Consider the following 21,375-nt stretch of genomic DNA (forward strand, 5'->3'; position numbering starts at 1 on the left):
TGGAGTGGCCAGACTTGGGCATGTGCTTCCTCTGTGGAGGGTGGGGAGCCTCACTCTGACTGTGAGTCTGATTGGGGGGAAGAGGGAGCAAGTGGGGGTCGAAGTCCTCTCTTAAGCTTTGTGCCTGTCATGAGTTGGCATCCTCCCAGAAGGGCTGCCATTTAAAAATTCACACAAAGGTGACTTACAGGCTCATACTGGAGGGAGCCCTCAGATCAGGGACTGTTGCCAGAAAATAAAAAAGGGAGAATGGGGGCTTCCCTGGTGGCGCAGTGGTTGAGAGTCCGCCTGCCGATGCAGGGGACACGGGTTCGTGCCCCGGTCCGGGAGGATCCCACATGCTGCGGAGCGGCTGGGCCCGTGAGCCACGGCCGCTGAGCCTGTGCGTCCGGAGCCTGTGCTCTGCAACGGGAGAGGCCACAAGAGTGAGAGGCCCGCGTACCGCAAAAAAAAAATAAGGGAGAATGACGCTAGGAGGGAGAAAATTGCAAATGTCCAGTGTAGTGCCCTTTTCTGGGGAAATGCCTTGTTGCACATAGTTTTGGTCTGCTCCAAAACCATGCATGGCTCCCCACTGCCTATGGGATAAGAGACAAGTGTCTCAGTGTGACATTCAAGCTCTGCTCTGAGTTGAAGTTAATCTGGGGTAGGTCTCCAGCACCCCACTAGGCTCTGCTCCAGCTTGGTCTTATTCGATACTGCTATGAGTGGCTGTGTGTACATGTGTGGCTGGCAGGAAACGGGAAGGTACAGGAAACGTGCTGAAGGCCAGAAAGAGGGTTCCAAAAAAAGTCTCCGAGGGCTGAACCACCTACAAGGTGAAAGGTAGGGGAATTAATACGAAGTCCTCCCTTTGGGTGCAAATAAACTGGACCACTAGAGGGCGATAGAAACCTAATATAGCAGTTCAGTTACAGACTGGAAGCTAGGCTCCCCAGGTCCAAAATGTTACTTTCTAGCTGTGGGACTTGTGCCTGATAACATGTATCAATCATGCATTCTGCCAAATGCTCAGATTACTATGTGCTTTTTGTTTCTTAAGATCTACTCCCTTTGCTCACACTGATGTATTTAAACAGGAAACATTGGGTCACTTCCAGAAGTCATTTGTCATAGATCAAAAATAACCATAAAACTAGATACAGTAACAACAAAAAGTGTGATTAACTGCAGCTCAGTGATCCTTTTTTTTTTTTTTTTGGCTGAGTTGGGTCTTCCTTGCTGCACGTGGGCTTTTTCTCTAGTTGCGGCCAGCGGGGGCTACTCTTCCTTGTGGTGCCCGGGCTTCTCGTTGCGGTGGCTTCTCTTGTTGCCGAGCACAGGCTCTAGGCACGCGGGCTTCAGTAGTTGCAGCACGTGGGCTCAGTAGTTGTGGCACATGGCCTTAGTTGCTCCACGGCATGTGGGATCTTCCTGGACCAGGGATCAAACCTGTGTCCCCTGCATTGGCAGGTGGATTCTTAACCACTGCGCCACCAGGGAAGTCCCATTAACTGCAGCTCAGTGATTCTTTTTTTTTTTTTTTCCCCGCCCCCTCCCCGCGCTGCCCTCCCCAGCTCAGTGATTCTTAACCCAGTCTGCACATGAGAATCCCCAGCTGATTTTTTAAAAATTTTTATCGAATTATAGTTGATTTGCAATGTTGTGTTAATTTCTGCTGTACAGCAAAGTGATTCATATATATATATATATATATATATATATATACTCCAGACTGATGAAACCAGTATCTCTGAAGGTGGGCCTCGGGCACTGGTATTTTTTGAAGCTCCTCGAGAGACATCAATGAACAGGCAGGGCCCTGTACCAGGTAAGTCACCTGTCCCAGGGTCTGAACCCTTGGTCTGTTCTCTTGCCATTAGGAAGATAAGAGGGTGCCAGAGAGGAATTTAAGAGTTGTGAACACCAAGCCAAGACTTTCTTCTTGAAGGAATTAGAAAGACTAGAAGAGAAATCATCAGGAACTAACCTTCTCACGATGTGATTCACTATTATTTCATGTCACGCAACAGACATTTTTTTTGAGCAGCTACTATGCACCAGGCAGTGTGTTCAGGGTATAGGGAGCAGAGTGAGCAATGGGGAGATAGGGGAGGTCTGTGCCTCCCTGTCCCCCTCATCTGTGACCTTGTAGATATTTATACAGACTTTGGGCTTTACTTTATTTAACAGCAAATTAAATAAAGTTTATCATTATCATCTATAATTACCCAGGACCTGGTCTTCAGATATTGGAGTTAATAACTGTGGAAGACGGTATATTTTCCAGAATGGCTGCAACCACATCTCCCATTCCACATGTTCTTCTTACAATGTGACCTTTATGCTCCTCTGTGAAGGAGCCCTTGAATGTGGGTGGGCTTAGTCTATGGTGGAAGTGACTCCATGTGACTTCTGAAGCTAGTTCATCCAAGGCAATGCAGCTATCTCCTGATTTTCTTGGGACACTCACTCTTGGAACCCAGCCACCATGCTGTGAGGAAGCCCAAGCCACCCTGTGGAGGAGCCCACATGGAGAACCAATAGCTGGCACCAACCTGCTGGTGTGGTGAGTGGGCTGTGTTGGAGAGATTCTTCGGCCTCAGTAAGCTCACATCGTGAGGAGCACAGAGAAGCTGTTTCTGCCAAGTCCTTAAATCCACTCCCTGTGCTCTTACTGAAGTCAATAGGAAACATTGTGTCACTTACAGAAGTCATTTGCCAGGGATCAAAAATAACCACAAAACTAGATACAATAACAACAAAAAGTGTTATTAACTTCAGCTCAGTGATTCTCAACCCAGTCTGCACATGAGAATCCCCAGCTGAACTTAAAAACGGGGGGAGGGGGAGGTGGCCCTGTCTTACTCCAGACTAATGAAACCAGAATCTCTGAAGGTCCAACAACTGGGTCCCGACAATAAATGATTAGTGTTGTTCTAAGTCACTCAGTTTAGGGTGATTTGTTATATAGCAAATGACAAACAGAGCAATACTGTGCACAGTGCCACCTTCTGACTTACTATCTAAACATTCTTCATTCCTCCGAAAGAAATCAGAATTCACCTTCCATGCAATTCAAGTCTCAGTTTCAATCTCCTCCCCCCCCCAACCACCACCACCAGGAAGTCTTCCCTGATATCCTTATTCAGCAAACGTGTACAGATGCTCTTGTGGGGGAGGCTGCTAGTAGGCACTAAGGTAAGACACAGGGCGGCAGATATGTAGCTCTGGACTCTCGGTGGGTCCCTGGCTCTGCCATATACTCAGCATGGGACTTTGGGTAACTCACCTCCTCTGGGCCTCAGTTTCCTCACCTGTGAAATGGGGGCAACGACACCTACCTCTTACAATTGTCAAGATGAAATGAGTTTAAAATTCATCCTCTGGAGTTTGTGTACAGCAGGTGTTGGCTAGGACATGGCCATGCTAATGACAAAATGGAGCAGCCCGCTGTTTACCTCCAGAGGAAGGAAAAGAGTGGTTCAATTTTAGGCAAAGGATGCATTTTTTTTTTTTTTTTTTTGTGGTATGCAGGACTCTCACTGTTGTGGCCTCTCCCGTTGCGGAGCACAGGCTCCGGACGTGCAGGCTCAGGGACCACAGCTCATGGGCCTAGCCGCTCCGCGGCATGTGGGATCTTCCCAAACCGGGGCATGAACCTGTGTCCCCTGCATCGGCAGGCGGACTCTCAACAACTGCGCCACCAGGGAAGCCCAAAGGATGCATTTTTAACATTTTTACTTTTTATTATAGAAATGTCCCACATGCAGAAAAGTATAGAGACCAGTTTAATGAAATCCCATATGCCCATCATTTAGATTGAACAATTCTTAACATTTGCCATATTTGCACTGTCTAGTTTTTAAATTAATGTATTTTAAAGGCGATTAGCCTGGGGGCATTTCACCCCTATGCAGCTTTAAAAAATAAGGCCATTTTCCTACACAACCATAATTCCATGATCACACCTAACAAAATACAAGTTTAAACATAATGCAATATAATTCAAGTTCAAATGTCCCCAGTTGACACAGCTGGTTTGTTCAAAGCCAAGATCCAATGAAGTACCCAACATTGCATTTGGTGTGACACCATCTCTTTGAACTCTGGGCGGTCCTCATTTCTTTCCTCCCATCCTGTTGACTCCAGAAAGCCAGGCTGTTGAGAGTCATGCCTTCTGGACTTGTCTGATGGCTTCTCATGGTGTCATCTGCCATGTGCCTCTATCCTTTGTGTTTCTTCTGTAAACTGGAACTAGAGGTGTGATTCAAGTTAAACGTTTGGGGCATGAACACTTTTTTGGTGCTGTGTATTTACCATTGCACCTAGTAGGAACTTGTCATCTGCTTGTCCCACTGCCCTGCTGCTAAAAGTCACTGAACAAAGGTGGCAATGGTATGATGCTTCCATCGGAAAGTTATTTTTTCCCTCTTTGCATCTAGCAGGCAATCTATGAGGAGATCATTGGAGGACCTGATACTATCCAGTCTCCCGTGAACCTTTCAGTTAATCGTTTTAGCATCCATTGACGACTCTTGTCTGTGATGATTAGTTCATTAGGGGCTTCAAAACAGTGATTTTTCTGTCATCCTTTTAGCATTATTTGTTGGCATTTTTCTGCAAAAAGGGCTTTCTTCCCTCATCAGCTGGAGCTGGTTTCATGCTGTAAAGGCTTGGTAAGTGAGGAGTTCATACAATTGTCACCTTCGAAGGTGACAAATGTGCTTTGTTGTTTTAATACCACTATGGACTCATGTATATTTGTATGTTCACAGAGTTAAATGGTCCTTTTTTTATCGTGGTAAAAACATATACAACATAACATTTGCCATTGTAACCGTTTTTAAGCGCACAGTTTTGTGGTATTAAGTACATTCTTATTATTGGGCAACCATCCCCACCATCCGTCTCCAGAACTTTCTCATCTTCGCAAACTGAAACTCTGTCCCCATGAAACACTGACTCCCCATCCCCCTCCCCCAGCCCCTGGCCCCCACCATCTAGTTTCTGTCTCTATGAATTTGACTCCTCTAGGGACCTCATGTGAGTGGAATCAGACAATATTTGTCCTTTTGTGTCTGGCTTATTTCAATGTGCGCAGTGTCCTTAAGGCTCATCCATGTTGTAGCACATGTCAGAATTTCCTTACTTTTTGAGGCTGAATAATATTCCATTGTATGGACAGACCACATTTTGTTTGTCTGTTCATTCATTGATGGGCACTTGGGGTGTTTCCCCATTATCCTTTCTAATGCTCAAAAAGTTATACCTGATCTAGTCAGAGCTCCAGGGAGGTAGTTTTGAAAACCCCCAACAATTCAGAATCTAATCTAAGGATAGTTTCCAGATGAGTAAGAGGGAGGAGGCTGAGTTCCTGAAGCTTTTCTTTGCAACAACTGTAGCTTAAAGGTTCTTCACTGCCTGCTTCCTTCAGAGACAAATTTCTGCACTACCCCACCCCCAGCTGGCCACACACCCAGTTTCTGATTCCATAAATCAAGAGAAACCAGAAATTGCATTTGTAACAAAGTTCCCAGAGATGCTGAACCTCCTGGTTCAAGGACCGCTTAGAACCACTGATCCACTTACATCCAGTTACAGGATTAAAAAAAAAAAAAAAAGTTAAAGTTGTACCCACATTAAAGTTGCTGCTGGGACTTCCCTGGCGGAGCAGTGGTTAAGACTCCGCCAGGGAAGCAGTGGTTAAGACTCCGTGCTTCCACTGCCGGCAGCATGGGCTTGGAGAACTAAGATCCCACATGCCACGGCGCGGCCACAGAAAAACAAAACAAAACAAAAACAATAAATAAATAAACAAAATAGATGATGATTAGGTATAATTATGAAGAATATCTAAAAAAAAAATAAGTTGTTGCATATTTTCTCAGCATGACCTCCACCCTCCCCTCTCCCACCACGAACCAGCTCGCCCTGCCCTAGATTAAAAAGCACGGTGTTACTATGTATTATGACAGTGATCTGGCCCTCTTCAGAGTTTTTGTTTGGACTTACTTCTATCCCAAAATAACTGATTTTTCCGGCGCTGTTCTTCAGCGCAAAGCACAGGCCACACCACCTAATGAATACTTGCCTGACACTTAAGTGAGAAGTGGAGGGGGGAAAATAGCCAAACAAACAAAAAACCCTGATTTCTATTTATAAGAAGGGATTTAAAATAACTGCACATCGTAGGTAGAAGTCCTAAGGTCCAAGAGACAAGTGGCTTACAGGATCCTGAAAAAGATGGGGCCATATGTTTACATTTGATATAAACAGTTTACAAGTCGCGGTATATTATCATGGGTAAATTAAAAAACGGTTTTTGGAGGGATTAGCATGATAAATCTCGTGGATAAAATGAGAACTTCTCGGTTATGTCAATGCAGCAGATTTTAGATTTGCATCATTCAGATTACCACGTACTAGCATCACACCGTGATGGTCCCCATTCTACAGATGCAAACTGAGATTCAGGGTAAGAAGGGAGTTGACCATGATACAGTTCCAGGATTGGAAAATTAATCTTCAGTTCCAGAGCCCAGGTCTCATTCCATCACACAGCAGCAACACGTGGCCAGGAAACAAAAGTGTCCCTGGGGATTCCTCCCTACCGGGGAGAGAGGGGCCCGGGGGAGGCTCAGACACGGGAAGCTCCGGTCACTGGGCAGTGCCCCCTGGGGCCACAGTGCGCAGGCGCGGCGCTCCCGTCCCGCCTCCGCCCCCGCCCCCCTCCACGTGCGGCGCACACCTCGCGCTCCCCTCTGCGGGGCTCGCCTCGCGCCTCCCTCCCTCCCTCCTCCCGCCCCTCCAGTCCGGGCCTCCCATTGGCTGCGGTCTTCGTCCCTCCGACCGCAGCCCGGCAGGCCCCCGCCAGGCCGGAAGTCCCGCCCCACAAGTTGCCGTCCGCGTCGTCGACTGGCCTGGGCAGCTGTCAGTCCGGGCAGCGGGCCCGAGTCGGCGGCGGGGGCCCGCAGTCGGTGCGCGACCCGGGTTGGCGGTGGTTTCCGGTTCCGCGGGGCTGGCGGGCGGGCGGGCGGCCGGGAGAGGCGGCGGCGGCGCCTGACAGACAATGAGGGCGGCGCGGCGGCGCTGAGCGGCGGCGGCGGCGGCGAGCGACGCGGGGCCCGGGGGCGGGGCGGGGAGCCAGCCATGGACAATCAGGTGAGGAGCGGCCGCGCCGCTGCAGCGCGGCCCGCGCCGCCCGCCCGGCCCCCTCCCTTCCCTCCCTCCCTTACCCGCCCGGCCGGGCCCGACCCTCCTCGGTCCCGGCCTCCCCGCCCCCGCTCGGCGCCCGCCCGCCCAGCTTTGTGCGCGCCCGCAGCTCCCCAGGCCTTTATGTGGGGCGGGGGCGCCCATCCCCCATCCGCCACCCCCGCCGGGTCAGAGCGCCGCGGACCCCCCTGGGAACCCTGGTCCCCCGCTGCTCAGAGTCCCCTGGGAAGCCCCTCGGAACCCCGGTCTGGCCCAGATCCCCGTGAGACATCCCCCGTGATCTCCACTTCAGCCCAGAACGCTCTGGGACGCTCCTCGGGACCCCGGCCTGGCCCACATCCCCCTGGGATGCCCCTTGTGACCCCAGTCCGACCCAGCGCCCCCTGGGACATCTCTCGGGATCCCGGCACAGTCCTGAGTCCCCGCAGCCCCCCCCCCCGGGGGCCCCTTAGATTGCTCTGATCCGGCCTGTACCCCTTTTCCTGTCTGAATCCAGGGCCAGTCGGTGTCTCCTGCCTCCTCTGGCCCCTTGGCCCTGAATCCTCTCAAACTCCCGGCATTAAACCTTTGCTGGGGTTTGAGTTCCCCACAACTCCTGGGGCCTTGGTCTGCAGCCTCCTCCTTCCTCGAACCCAGGCCCACGCTGACCTCTCTCCCCTCTGGTCCTGCCCTTGCCTCAGCCTGAGCATCTGTTCCTCCTCAAACCCTGATAGGGTCCCGGGTCTTTTCCCACCAGGACCCAGGCCTGCATTGAGTGGTCCCCTGTTTTGGACCTGGGCTTTCCTCTTCAGATGCCTTGGACCCACTCTGCTGCTCAGCCCCCTCTGCTTTCAGGCCCTGATCACTCTCCCTTGGACCGCAGGGCCCCAAGGGTCTGTCTCTTCACCTTCAAACCCTCTTTGACCAGGTCCAGGGACCATTTCTGCTCGGACGTGGAGCCTCCACGCCCTTCAGACACCAGATGCCTCACTCCCCTCAGTTCGGGCCCTCTTTGCCCCTGTGACTCTGATTTACGCTTCCCCACGTTGTCCCCCAGTCCAGGTCTCCTCTCTCTGGTTCCTGTAACCATAGTCGTCCTCCCTGCAGAGACCTGCAGTCTCTCCTGAACCCGTGTGTCTCTCTCCTTACGTTCAGGGTCGCCCACTTCCTCCCAGCATCCCCTAGTCTGATGCCGTGACTTTGACCCACTACCCTCTCCCCCTAGCACACCCCATTTTCCCTGCCTTCCCCAGCATCTTGGAGCCGCCACCGAGAGCCTTGCTGCAAACCTAGGGTGTTCCCCAGCCTCCCTAAACTCTCCCCACGGCCCCTTTCCCTTCTATCTGGAAACCCTGAGCCAGTCCTGGCGAACCCAAGGCTGTTCTCCTCTTCAGTACCCAAGCCCCTTACCCCTCCACAAGCCCTGGACCATTGCGACCCCCGTCATAGGATCATTTATTTCTTCACCCTCCCCTGCTGCCCCTGCCTTCCAGGGGCTCGAAGCCAGGAGAGGCAGTGTGGGAGCAAGTGGGGCTGGCAGCTGAAATCCCCGCTGTTAGGGCACGTTGGGGCATCCCTGGCTGCCGGTGCCACTCAGGCAGCTCTGGCTCGTAAGGTGCTGTGTGGCCGTGGGGTTTCAGGGTTGGGGGTTGGGAGACCTCCCCCCCTGCCCATCCCAGCCACCTGGTGGCCCAGGATCACTGAGGCCTGTGCTTGGGGGCACCCTCTCACTGCGATTTCCTTTCAGCCTTGGTGTTGTACCTCTTTCTTGAGAAGTAGGGAATAGTTCATGACAGCTGAATGGGGGATTTCTGCAGTGGTGTGAGTTCATTTCCCTTGAAGGGGCAGAGCTCGTTGCCTCTGATTTGTATTGAGTTAAGAAACACAACAAAATAAACCTTCATTGTCCACTTTCAAGGAAGCTGGCCCCTGGGGAAGTCTTGCTGGGCACCCTGTGGGCGTAGAGCATGGCTCCCGCCCCTCACCCCACCCGCCGGGCCCCCCGGGGAAACATCTCAGGCCCAGCTGTGTCCATTCCCCTTGTGATATGTGGCGCCCTGGCTGGTTGGGTGGCTGTCATCTGTATGAGCGGAGCGGTGAGAAGCGGCGGCGTTCTGGGTCGGTGACAGAGGGAGACAGCCGTCCTGCTGGGGGTGCAGGGAGCAGGCGAGCACCCTGGGCCAAAGAGAGGTACCTCGCCACTGCCCAGCGCGGCAGCAGCTAGCACTTGGTGGCTATTTAAACTTAAAAGTACGGGAACGAAAAAGTCAGTTCCTCAGTTGCACCACCCACATTTTAAGTGCCCGGGAACCACCACTCCTGAGGTGCCGGCCACCTCATTGGGTAGCACGAAGAGGCGACCTTTCCATCAGGGCAGAAGGTTTCACTCGACAGCGCTGGTCTGGATCCTTGCACACGTTTTGACAAGTGAAACCGGTCCCAGAGGAAAGCTTGAGCCACCCAGGCGTCTGACTCTTCATCCCTGGCTGTGTTCTCATGCAAATTTGGGAGAGGCCCAGGAGCTCTGTCCCTTCCTTAGGGGGCAGCAGCCCCTGGAGAGGCAGGAGAGGAGGGGCGGGGGAAATGCTGTGAATCCAGCAGAGTCAGCCTTCTCTGTCTCCCCCATGATGCCCCAAACCTGTGAATGCCTCAGTATGATGGGAAACAATGGGGCTTCCCCCGCTCGCCCAGGCCCGCTTGCTCTGGGAGACTTTGGTTCTCTTGACCTTCCTGTTGTGTTCTCTAGAACTTCCAGGCCCACCAGCTGAGAAGGGGGATTCTGCATTTGGCTCTGGCTCCCGGGAAAATGTCATTCTGGTACCCTTTGCCTTGACCACACCCCCACCTGTTTGATCCCTTGACCTGTAGCCTGTACTTACACGTCTGTCGTCTGCGGGATTTGTATTTTTTTTAGGGGGGACGTGGTGATGTATTTTTGGGGGGCAGGTCTTTGCTCACGCAGGGGTCATGGCTGGGAGCCATGTGATTTATCTCCAAGGATGGTGGGGAAGGAATGGGCGTGGTTACAGACTGAGCAGCTGCTGAAAAGATGGAAAGGAGGCTGGGAAGGGAGCCTCAGGGGGCGGGGGGTTGCCTAGGGAGCTAGAAGTGGTATCAGCATCTGGGGAGTCCTGTTCCCCGAAGGACCAGGGAGTCCTCCCTTCACAAAAGCATTGGGCCTGGCTGCGAGGTGGGCAGCCGACCCGCTGAGCCACATGGTTGAACTGACGCTGACTCTTCATCTCCAAACTTTGGATTTGAGAACAGCTGCCTGTGACCATACTCTGCTGTTGCAGAAGGGAGGTTTGTTTCTCACGGGGAAGGCCCATTTCACGGATGTGCAAACGCAGGCCCAGGACAGCCCTGCAAGGAGTCGAGGCCTGGTGGGATGCTTGGGGAGCGCTCGCTCTTCCCCCAGACCTTGCATAGAGAACCTCAGGACTGTGCAGAGTGCTAATGAGAGGGTGATGGGGTCCTCCCCCACCTGGCTCTGAAGCTGTCACAGCAGGTCGATGCCAGGTTTTAAAGTTGTGAAGCATGTTGTAAAGTGCTTGAGAGCGGGGACCAGAGTTCTGCTCCCCTTTGGGTCCCTCGTAGTTTGTAATGCGAAGAGTTGCACTTAGCTTCGCCAACTGTTGGTTAAATAAAAGTGACTAGGAATCACTGCCTTTGTCACCAGGCCCACCTGGCCTGGTGACAGATGCCTTTATTGGGCTTGTTCGTGTTCCAAATCTCCCAAGACTGCTCTCTGGAGAACTCTGGGGATGGCCGACGCATCATCTACATGTCTGTGTGCGTTTCCTACATATTTAATGCATATCCTGTCCCAGGCCTCCCTGGTGGGCTGGTAGGGGTGAGGCTTCCCAGCAGCCTGACAGCCCTAAAGATTGTGGGTGTATCTGCACGCCCTCACGGTCTGCACACTTACCTTAGAGAGTTTCCAGAGGCACATTCATTGAGCCCCTTCTTGTCCCTTTGTCATTAACCTGGTGCCCTGGGTCAGAGAATTGAGGCCGGATGGAGCCCTAAGAGAGTGTAGGGGCAGCCACCAGCCCCCGTGGGCCAGCCGTCAGTGGGCCAGCCGTCAGAGGGCCAGGGCCTCCTGCGGCTGTCCTGAGAGGTCCCAGCCTCCGGGCAGGCAGTCTCCACTTGAGAGGATTGTCTCAGAGGGACGGCCGTCCTCTCCCTGTCTTGTGCTCTGATTCAGTGGCTGCTCCCGGGAGCCCCCCGCTGGGTCTAGAGGGAGAAAGTTCTGTGAAGAGCGCTTACTTCGGGCTTGTGTGGCTGCCGCTCTGTGGGCCCAGCCCCTGTCCCCCTTTGTGGGTGTGTGGACCACGTTGCCAGTGACCCTGCTGGGTGTCATCAGACTTGGCAAAATCGTCCCAGGCTGATCAGGGAAAAGACCCCTGGGTGCTTCCTCCTCCTGGGAGGGGAGGGGATTGCGCATCTGAGGGAATTAGCTGCAGTAGCCAGACTCCAGGCCTAATTAGGCCACTTGGTAAAGTGGGAATTCCCGGGGTGGGGGGACGGGGGGGGGGGCATCTGGTAAAGAGAATTCCCACCAGAAGATCCGGGGAAATCTTACAGATACACTTGTTGAAGACCTGTCTCCTGGGGCCGGGCTGAGGGCAGGGTTCGAGGGATGTGGGAAGGATCCCGGGAAGCGAGGGCTGTGAGGCCGGCAGGGCTGTTGACACCAGGCTGGCTCTGTCTCTGCTGGGTGGGGCCTCCCCTTCCACACCTGCAGGGGTCTGTGCTGGCTGATCCGTTTGCCTGGCTCGCAGGACTTAGGATTCTGGCCCTTGGGTTCCAAGTGCCCGCCGCCAGTTGGCCTGGAGCGAGGGCAGTGCCCAGCGGAGGCCCTCAGCCCAAGCTTAACTGTCCCTAGATGGCCCTGGGAGCCCTCGTGCCACTCCATCTCATCTCAGGTCTTAGGGACGATTTCCCAGAGGTAGAATAGTTAACCCTTTCTGGAGCAGCCTGGAAAGTGCCCCTTTGTTCTGGGCTTTTGTGGGGGCAGTGGGTGGCGAAGTGGCCCTCAAGATGCTGGGACGTGGCAGTGACCAAGGCCGGGCCCTCCCTCTGGAGGCTTTGCGAGGGGCCTCCCAGCAGCTGCGGGGCAGGTGAGGGACGTCACTCCAGGCAGCGTGGGCTTTTTTTAAAATTTTATTTTATTTTATTTTTTTTAATTTATTAGTTTTTCTTTTTTCATTTTTTTTTTGGCTGCATTGGGTCTTCGTTGTTGCATACGGGCTTTCTCTAGTTGCAGTGAGCAGGGGGGCTACTCTTCGTTTCGGTGTGTGGGCTTCTCATTGCGGTGGCTTCTCTCGTTGCGGAGCACGGGCTATAGGTGCATGGGCTTCAATAGTTGTGGCACATGGGCTTGGTAGTTGTGGCTCTCGGGCTCTAGAGCCCAGGCTCAGTAGTTGTGGCGCACGGGCTTAGTTGCTCCGTGGCATGTGGGATCCTCCTGGACCAGGGCTTGAACCCGTGTCCCCTGCATTGGCAGGCGGATTCTTAACCACTGCGCCACCAGGGAAGTCCAGCTCGGGCTTATTAATCCAGTCAACAGCGAGCCTCTCCAGCAGGCACCCTTCCTGGAGAAGCAGCTGACTGATCTGCTTCAGTTCTCCAGTTCTGCTGGACGGGGAAGGAGTCCAGGTGGAGTAAGGAAGGAGGGGGCAGAGCCTGCAGAGGTGGAATTGTCGGAGGTGGAATTACCGTGACTCGCCGAGTCGGAATAGTTGGCCAGGGCTCAGCTTTACTTGCCTCCGCTTCGGTGTAGCTTGAGTGTCCTACCGAATCAATGATTTCTTTTCTAATATAGTGTCCCCAAATCTGTGATATTCCACCATCTTTACTTCTTAGAAGATTCCAGCATTCAGGGGAGACTTCTCCTGTGTGCACTGGCGTATGCAGTCATTGGCACCTGGGGTCTGGGGGTGTCGGGACTGAGCTGGCGCTGGCCCCTGAGGCAGAGATGCCGCCTGGGCGGAGCTTTGGGCACGGCCCGCCGGCTGCAAAGATTACCCATCGCGCTTCAGAACCTTCCTGTTTACTTTGGCCTCTGGAGCGTCTTTTTGGCGCTTCCATTTTCCCCCTCGGATAGAACTGTGGTCTTCCCTTCTTTCACAATCACTGCTCTGCCGGGCTTGCTCATGTGCCCTGGGTAGGAACCCCACGTGATGAGAAATGCCGGGAAGGCAGCTGGGGTTGGAGCAGGGTTGTTAATCTCCGGATTGGTGAACAGCAGAATCTGAGGGGGCATCTCATCACCTAGGAGTTAACTCGAAAGTATTGATACCAGAAGCCATTCAACAGTGTCCTGTTGTCATTGTGATTATGTGAATCTGGTTTCCCATAATCCAGGGATTGTCTCCCGACTCCTCAGTGTGAAAACAGGTCAGAGAGAAAGGCAGAGTTCGTTACACACCCGTAAGTGTATGGGGCGATTATGGCCTATTTGGGATCATGTAAATATTGTTGGGTGTTGTTTATCTTGAGCCTTGTCCATAAGCAGCGTTCTGCGGATAGAAGCTTGTGGTTGATTCGAGCATGACTTGTTTATCCAGACGTCCAGGCCTTTTCTCCAGCTGTCAGGGGGGTATTTCCCCCCAAATGTCCCCACCCCCCCCACCCTCGCTCCACCCACCCGGGCTCCATGGGCATCATCATAGCCACCCAGCTGCCTGGTCGCCTGTCTCTCCTTCTGCATCCGCCCTTGGGTCCTCCCAGTTCTCCTGTTTCAGGCTCCTTTTCCAGCCACTCCCTCTGGTTGCCTCCCAGCAGGCTTGTTGTTGTTGGTCTGTCTGTCCTTTTTGCCTTCAGCCCAGACAGTGTACACAGTTGCTGGGGTGCTTTATCACTTAGATGCTGTTTCCTCCAATCCGTCACCTGCGTACAGTTGGCTGTCATTTCTCTAGTGTGGAATCTAAATGCTCCATCCAGATCCCCACCCCTCCCCCGAGGGGACCGGTCCCGGGGCTCTCTGCTCTTTTCCCAAGCAGCCCCACGGGGACTGTCCTGTGCCGGCGGGGTGGGGGGCTCCTGCCCTGTTTTTACAGTTGTCTCACTAAGTACCCACTGCCTCCTGCCAGTCCATGCGTCAGGGCCACCCTGTCCTTATCTGTCACCTTGGCCCTTCCCTCTTGGAACGAACGTACCACTTAGAGCTCACTGATCTAGGAAGCCTCTCTGGTTTAATCCAGTGTTGATGCCTCGTGCAGCGTGATTCCAGGATAGAGGTTAAAAGGACGGGTGGGATGTGGCCCTGGGGGAGACAGCAGTGAACAGTCAGGAGCAGGGTCGGGATGAAGTGGCACAGCGGAGTTGGTTGTACACAGACTGCTGTGGAGACCAGGGTCTGGTTGGTTTCCGGTGTGGATCTATCAGAAGGGGCTCTGGAGAGAGTAGCACTTGAGCCAGGGCTTAAGGGACAAGTGGCATTCCAATCAGAGAGAAGTGAGTTAGGGCGCCCCCGGCTGTGGGCCGGAAGGAGCAGAGGTGGATGGGAGTGGACATTCCCAGTATGTTTGGGGATGGCTGGTGTCTGACTGAGTTGGGATGCAGGGTGTGTGCGTTTTCCTGTGCTTCCTCGGTTCTCAGCCTCTAAGGCCTGGCCAGAACTTAGCAGCAGCTTCTTTGTGCACGAGCATGTGTGTGTGCACGTACAGGGGACTGCAGCGCGGGAAACTTGCACGGCTCTGCGACATACTCTCTGATCTTGGGTGAAAGCATGGTAAACGAGGAATACCCCAGACTTCAGGAAGCACAGGTGCGAGATGGGAGGTATGCTGAGGCCTGCGGACTCGATTCTGACCGAGAGCGGCGGGCCATGCTTTCCCGGCAGTGACCGAGCAGCGAGGGGTGGAAGAGTGGGGAGTATGCCGGTGGTGGGTCTGAACAGGGTTTTGGAACCCAGAGAAGAGGCAGGTCCTGGAGGGACTGTGGCCCCAGGGGTGCCTGGGGGTCCAGTGGTGAGAAAGAGAGTGCAGAGGGAGGTTTCTGGTCTGGGCCTGGGCTGTTGAGCCCGACAGGGGAGTTTCCTTCCGGATGCGTGGGATGCAGGCCGCTGGCCCTCTTGTCCCTCGTTATCTCAATACTTAGGAGCAAGTGTCCACTTGGCCTCTGCTTTCTTTGTAACGTTCTTGATTTTGATACTAGGTGTCAGGCTGTATCTCTGTGAAGGCCAGAGAGGGTTTTAACAGGCCAGAGCGGATGTGTACAGTGCGTCCCTGTCGGCGGCTTCAGCTGGCCTCGCTGGTGCAAGTTCTACGAAGAGTTGGGGCTGCCTGCTTAGCCTGTGTGTGTGTGGCGGGGGGCCGGCACGAGCTGCTTCCTGTCTCAGGCGAGTGGTCAACATGTGTGTGAGGAGGGCAGCCCGAGGCCGCGGGCCCACCTGCACCTGTCCCCAGCTGACTTCACACTTGCCCCCCATTCTCACTGTGAACCGCTGTTCTGCTTTGAAAACAAAGCCAGCGTTTGTGCAGGTGACTCGGGTGACCCCAGGGGCCTCTGTTTTCCAGGAGGCACTCTGTGGGATGATGGAGAATGAAAATGCTTTAATCAAGGATGGCAGGATGGCACACTGGCCAAGGGAGTGGCCTTTGGGTGACACACACACACCTGGGCCTGAATCTCCCTACAACTCAGCCGCCTCGTGTGTGCCACTCAACAGCTCACTCTTGGAGCCTTGGTCGCCTCATTCGTAGAACGAGGTACAGTCTGCCCTCCGGATCCGTGGGTTCTGCATCCGCCCATTCAATCAGTTGTGGATCGAAAATATTCGGGAAAACGATTCCCGAAAGTGCCAGTAAGCAACCCTTGAATTTGCTGTGCCCCAGCAACTATTTACATAGTACTTACATGTAGTTACAACTATTTACCTAGCATTTACGTTGTAGGAGGTATTATAGATGATTTAAAGTATGCAGGAGGATATCCGTAGGTTACATGTAAGTGCTAAGCCTTTTTACCTAAGGGACTTGAGCATCCGTGGATTTTGGTATCCTCGGGTCCTGGAAGCGATCCCGCATGGGTACTGAGGGGCGACTGCAGTGGCACCACGGGTCACGCCGCTGTTTTCCAGGAGATCTTGGTGAGGGTTGCTACTCCGGGCAGGGAGCCATTTGCAGTGAGCCAGTGCAAGAGGAGAGTAGGCAGACTGCTAGCAAGATGATGTCTGATCATGGAGACTGCTGAGAAGACTGTGTCAATAAAGAGCCATGGGGTGGTGGTGGGTGCTTTCAGGTTGGGTGGTCAGGGAGGGCTTCTCTGAGGAGGTGACAGTCAAGCCGAGACCTCGGTGACAGGATGGAGCCAGCCGTGGGGAGGCCTGGGGGAGAGCATCCGAGGCAGTGGGAACCACAGGTGCCAAGGCCCTGGGGCAGGGTGGGGAGGAGGCGCCGGGGGGCCCCGTGGGCCTCCTGGGGAGCGAAGGCATGCACAGCCGTCGGGGCCCCGCCCACCTGAGCACGTGCAGGCTCCTGCTCCTGTGGACGCGCTGCCCCTTCGCGGACTCCCTTCACTTACGAGCTCTGTAGGCCGCGGGGGGCCGGGGGAGGGCACGGCCTGCAGCACCCTGCCCTGGGCTCTGCGTTGACCCTGTGCCCGCCTCTCTCTCCCTGCAGTGCACTGTCCAGGTCAAGTTAGAGCTGGGACATCGTGCCCAGCTACGCAAGAAGCCCACCACGGAGGGCTTCACGCATGACTGGATGGTGTTTGTCCGCGGCCCTGAGCAGTGTGAGATCCAGCACTTCGTGGAGAAGGTGGTCTTCCGGCTGCACGACAGCTTCCCCAAGCCCAAGCGTGGTGAGTGTCCCCACCCTGGCCGCCTGCCCTCTCCCTGGGGAGCAGGTGGCCTGTACCCCGCAGCCCGAGGCGAGAGCTCGCCCTCCACACAGGGCCTCCACCATCCCTTCTGCTTCTCCCTCGGCCGCGGAGTTGGCTGTAGGGAAAACCCAGCGGAGGTGGTGACAACATCTTGTGTCATCACTTAGACTCAGGCTCTGAGAAGCTTCCAGAGAATGTAGCCCTTGGTTGAGGGTGGGAAGGGCGACTTACACCCCCTGGTGAGTAAGCAGGAAGCTGCTTACTGGGCCCACGTTGGAGGAGAGATGCCCTTTAGGGAGCCCGTGGTATGTGGGGCAAAAGCAGAAAAGGCTTGCGTTTCGCCGCTGCCTCCTCCCTGGCTTCACCCCTCAGAGCGCCCGGCCATCTGCGAAGTACAGGGTGACATGCGGCCCGGCTGTCTCACGGGGCGGAGAGCCGGGAACTCACCCAGGGCGCCCAATCAGAGACCACTTCCTGGGGAATTTGGAGCGAAGTTGGAGGCAATGTTGGGAGCTCTGTGGGGGCCGGGCCCTGTCTCCTGTTTTCACCATTCGGTCCCCATGTGAAGCCCAGCCCGTCACAGGGGTCTTGAAAATAGTTCTCGAATGGATGCGTTGATAAAGGAACAAAGGACTCTGTGCTCGGAAAGGGCTTCAGGGCTGGGAGAGCCGTTGCTGGGCTGCTGCCCCCTCTACCCGCAGTAGGCGGGCCAGGGGGCCGGGGGTCATGCTGTGACGGCATGGAGCCTCGGGTGGAAGCAGGAGCCCATTCTGGGACCTGCTGGGGGCCTGGGCCTGGACTGGCAAGTGTCTTACTGTCCAGTGGGGAAGTGACGTGTGTTACAGGAGTAGAAACTCCTGGTTCAGAAGTAGGTCGAGATTCTTTTTCTTCTGGATTCTTCCATCAGCTTTCCGCTGTTCCTTTTCCTTCGTTTCTCCTTTCCTGAGTCTTCAGCTTCTCTCCCTTTTTCCTTTTTCCGTCTCTGAGCCTCTTGGAGAGAGCCCATCTGGTTCCTGGCAACAGCAGGTATCTGTAAAGCACCTGCTAATGATAATAGTAGTAATACATGCCACTTATCAGGCACGTCCTGCTCACAAGCTCTTTTCGTTCACCCCGCAACCCTCTTTTACAGATGGGGAAGCAAGCTCAGGGGGCCAGGTAAGCTGCCTGTGCTTTAAAGCAGGGGTCTGTGCTCTGTGGGCTGGATATGCCCGTTTTTCTTGGCGCTTGGTCACGCCTGTTCATTCGAGGGGAGCCCGTGGTCGCTGTGCCCGGACGCAGAGCAGAAGCCGGGCTGCCCCCTCCTGGCCCAGGTGCCTGCTTTCCCAGATAGCTGCCCCTGCGGTTCCTTCACCACCGCCCTCTCCCGTCCCTCCCTTTCTCTCAGGGAGGGGCCTCAGATGGTGACTCCTATCCACCTTTCAGCTGCTGGTTTCATCTTCCTCCCCTCCGGTCCTTAACCAAGCAGCCGCTAGAAGTAACACTCAGAGCGGCCTACGTTTGTCCTGCCCTCGCTCTGTGCTGTGCGATGCAGGGAGCCCCCCAGGATCCCCTCCCATATCTAGATGTGGAAACTGAGGTCCTGAGAGGCCCAGTCACCTGTTTGTGGTCACGAGGAAGCGGCACATTCTCTGAGCTCCCGATGTCTGAAGCATGGGTTTTGAGTGAAGCGCACTCCTTTGAAGTGTCGTTTTGCAGGCAGAGTTTCAGTAGGTGAATCGTGCATGTTTGCAAAGTCTGTGCGGCCTGTACACAGAGGGCACCTGTGTCACGTGTATCGAATGGTAAATGCTCACTCGCCATTTGCTTAGTGGTCAGTGAAAAACAGATCAGGTGAAGCAGCCAGTGAATTTCTTATAGGGCTCCAGCCTCTGAAATTATACTTTATGTGCTTAAAAAGTATCTTTTACACCAAAATATGCACCCGTAACAGACCCAGCAGAGATGTGCCAGATGGGATGTTCCCACCTCCCAACTCATCAGTGGTGGTATCACCCCAGGGGCAACATTTCTAGGCCTTTCTGGGTCGTGTCCTTTCTTAACACCTTAAAGCAGTAAAAGCAAATTTGCTTCTTATCTCTAGATTTTTCACATTTGTTTATTAACTTACTAGCGTGAAGGGTTAGACTTTCTCCTAAGCTTCTCCCCCTTTCATCCCCTACAATTGAGGGGTTTGTGTCTGGCCATATAGTTTGCTGCTGTATGCTAAGTAATACTTAGGTGCTTACTAAGTATTCGTTGAGAGAACGAATGCATTCTTCGATGCTGTCAACTTTGGCCAAGGTCTCCTGACTTTCCATTTAGGAAGAGAAGGGCAGGAGCACCCCGTCTTCCTTGAACCTTACACCCCTCCCTCTGGGAGCTACACTTGACTTCGTTAAGGTTGCTCCACTCCAGGATTAGAGATTAAGTCTAGAAGTTGGTAGCTGGCAAAGGGCACTGACCGTAGTGACTCTCTCCATTGTCGGGCTGGTCGGGATCCTCTCTGAACTCTGGGCCACTCCAAGGAGAACGCTCAAGCTCATGTCAAGGTCAGATGGGCTCTTTTTATCATCCTTGGTTAAAATTTGGCCCCGTTTACTGCGCTTCATATTTGGCCCTTTGATTCTCTTCCCATCCTTGCATTGTGTCTTTTTCATCAAAGGTGCTTTGCCTTTTTTCCATCCTCCCCAGCATTTCATTTATTCAGTGGAGTTTTTTCCCCTTCGAGATATTTCATTCTGGTCTCTTCCTCCTCTAATCAGAACTGGCTCCTCTTTAGCCATCACGCTGGGACTTTCCTTTACTTTTCTCCTGGGGGGATTTACCTAATACCCTTATGTTTTGGTTTATTTTCCTGTTTTACTAGAATAATTTCTCAAGAAGTTTCCCAGGAGATTAATTACTGAAGCAATTTCCAAAGAAAGGTGTGTGGGGAATAAACTCCTTGACTCCTAGTGTATTTGAAGTGCCCTTGTTCTGTTCCCACACTTGAATAGTAGTCTAGTTGGGTGTAACGTTCTAGTTGGAGAATTACTGTCACTTAGAGCTTTGGAAGTGTCGCTTCTTTGTCTTCTGAGAAGTCTGGTGCTATTGGGTTCTTGTTCTGTTGCAGATGACCTGTTTTTTAGTTTTTTGTTTTGTCTTTAGAAGGACTTAAGATGGCATTTATGACATTGTTTCCGGGGTCTTTTTTGGTTGTGTGTTTGTTCATCATGTTGGACATGTGGTGTCCTTCATTTTATTTTATTTATTATTATTATTTTTAAAAATATTTGTTTATTTATTTGGCTGTGCTGGATCTTCGTTGCTGTGTGAGGGATCTTTGTTGCCGCATGTGAGCTCTTTTAGCTGTGGCATGTGGGATCTAGTTCCCTGACCAGGGATTGAACTTGGCCCCCTGCGTTGGGAGCGTGGAGTCTTAACCACTGGGCCACCATGGAAGTCCTGGTGTCCTTCATTTTAGCTTCTATTTCTTTGACAATTTCTTTCCACCTATTTAATTTCTTTTTTCGCATTCTAGGATGCTTATTACATAACTTCTCTATGTTTAAGTCTTTTCATCTGTAAAATGGGAACAACTGCAGCTGCCTCGCGGTGTTGTTGCGAGGATTAAATGAGTTAAATGTGTAAAGTGCTGAGAATACTGCCTGGCATACCGTAGGTGCTTTATGAATATTAGCTGCTGTTGACATTTGTTTAATCTGCTGAGTTGTTTTTGCACCTTTCACCCTTTAAAAAAAATGTCTTTTTGCTCTACATTCTGGGAGATTCCATCGACTTTATTTTCTGGTCTTTCTGTTGAATTAAAAAATTGTAAGTACTATATTTGTACTAAGGTCTAAGAGCCCTTTCTTACTCTCTAATTTTCCTTTTTAAAAGTATTTTGTTTTCATTTGTTGAGCAAGTCTTGCATCTGAGGGCATTGACTCTAGGTTTTTGTTTTTGTTTTCCTTTTCCCAAGTTCTCTTGTGGTCCCCAAAGTATTCCTGTTTCTTTGGCCTCTTTCCTCCAGGTGGGAACTCTTACCGAGTGCTCTGTTCAGGGCAGGATGGGTTCGCTTTACCAGCGGTTTCTGGTTAGGGACGTGGGTCCCCCAATTTCCTGAATGAGAAGGGCCTGACTCAGGGGGTGGGGTGGGGGAAGGTCGCAGGAGGGATACCCAGGGCTGTTGTTCCAGTCACAGCCGCTCTGTTTGGCTTTTTTTTTTTTTTTTAATAACTGCTTTACGAGGTATGAGTCAGACATGATAAAATTCACCCTTAATGTGTACGATCCTCGTGTCTATTGTGTTCATACAGTGGCTCAACCATCACCTCTCTCATTTCAGAACGTTTTCATCACCCCAAGAAAAAACCCCTAGCCACCCGCTCCCCACCCTCGCCCCCCACT

General features: G+C 53.0%; 1 protein-coding gene across 1 annotated transcript in view; it reads left to right on the forward strand.

Moving 5' to 3' along the window:
• Nucleotides 1–6,420: 6,420 nt before the first annotated feature.
• MLLT1 (MLLT1 super elongation complex subunit) overlaps nt 6,421–21,375 on the forward strand; it is a 63,312-nt gene continuing 48,357 nt past the window's right edge. Inside the window, exons 1-3 of the mRNA XM_065873845.1 lie at nt 6,421–6,457; nt 6,794–7,143; nt 16,716–16,983. Coding sequence (XP_065729917.1) covers nt 6,421–6,457; nt 6,794–7,143; nt 16,716–16,983 — 655 coding nt within the window. The remainder of the gene's footprint in view (nt 6,458–6,793; nt 7,144–16,715; nt 16,984–21,375) is intronic.

This window comes from Phocoena phocoena, chromosome 3 (assembly GCF_963924675.1).
Source record: "Phocoena phocoena chromosome 3, mPhoPho1.1, whole genome shotgun sequence".
Taxonomy (NCBI): domain Eukaryota; kingdom Metazoa; phylum Chordata; class Mammalia; order Artiodactyla; family Phocoenidae; genus Phocoena; species Phocoena phocoena.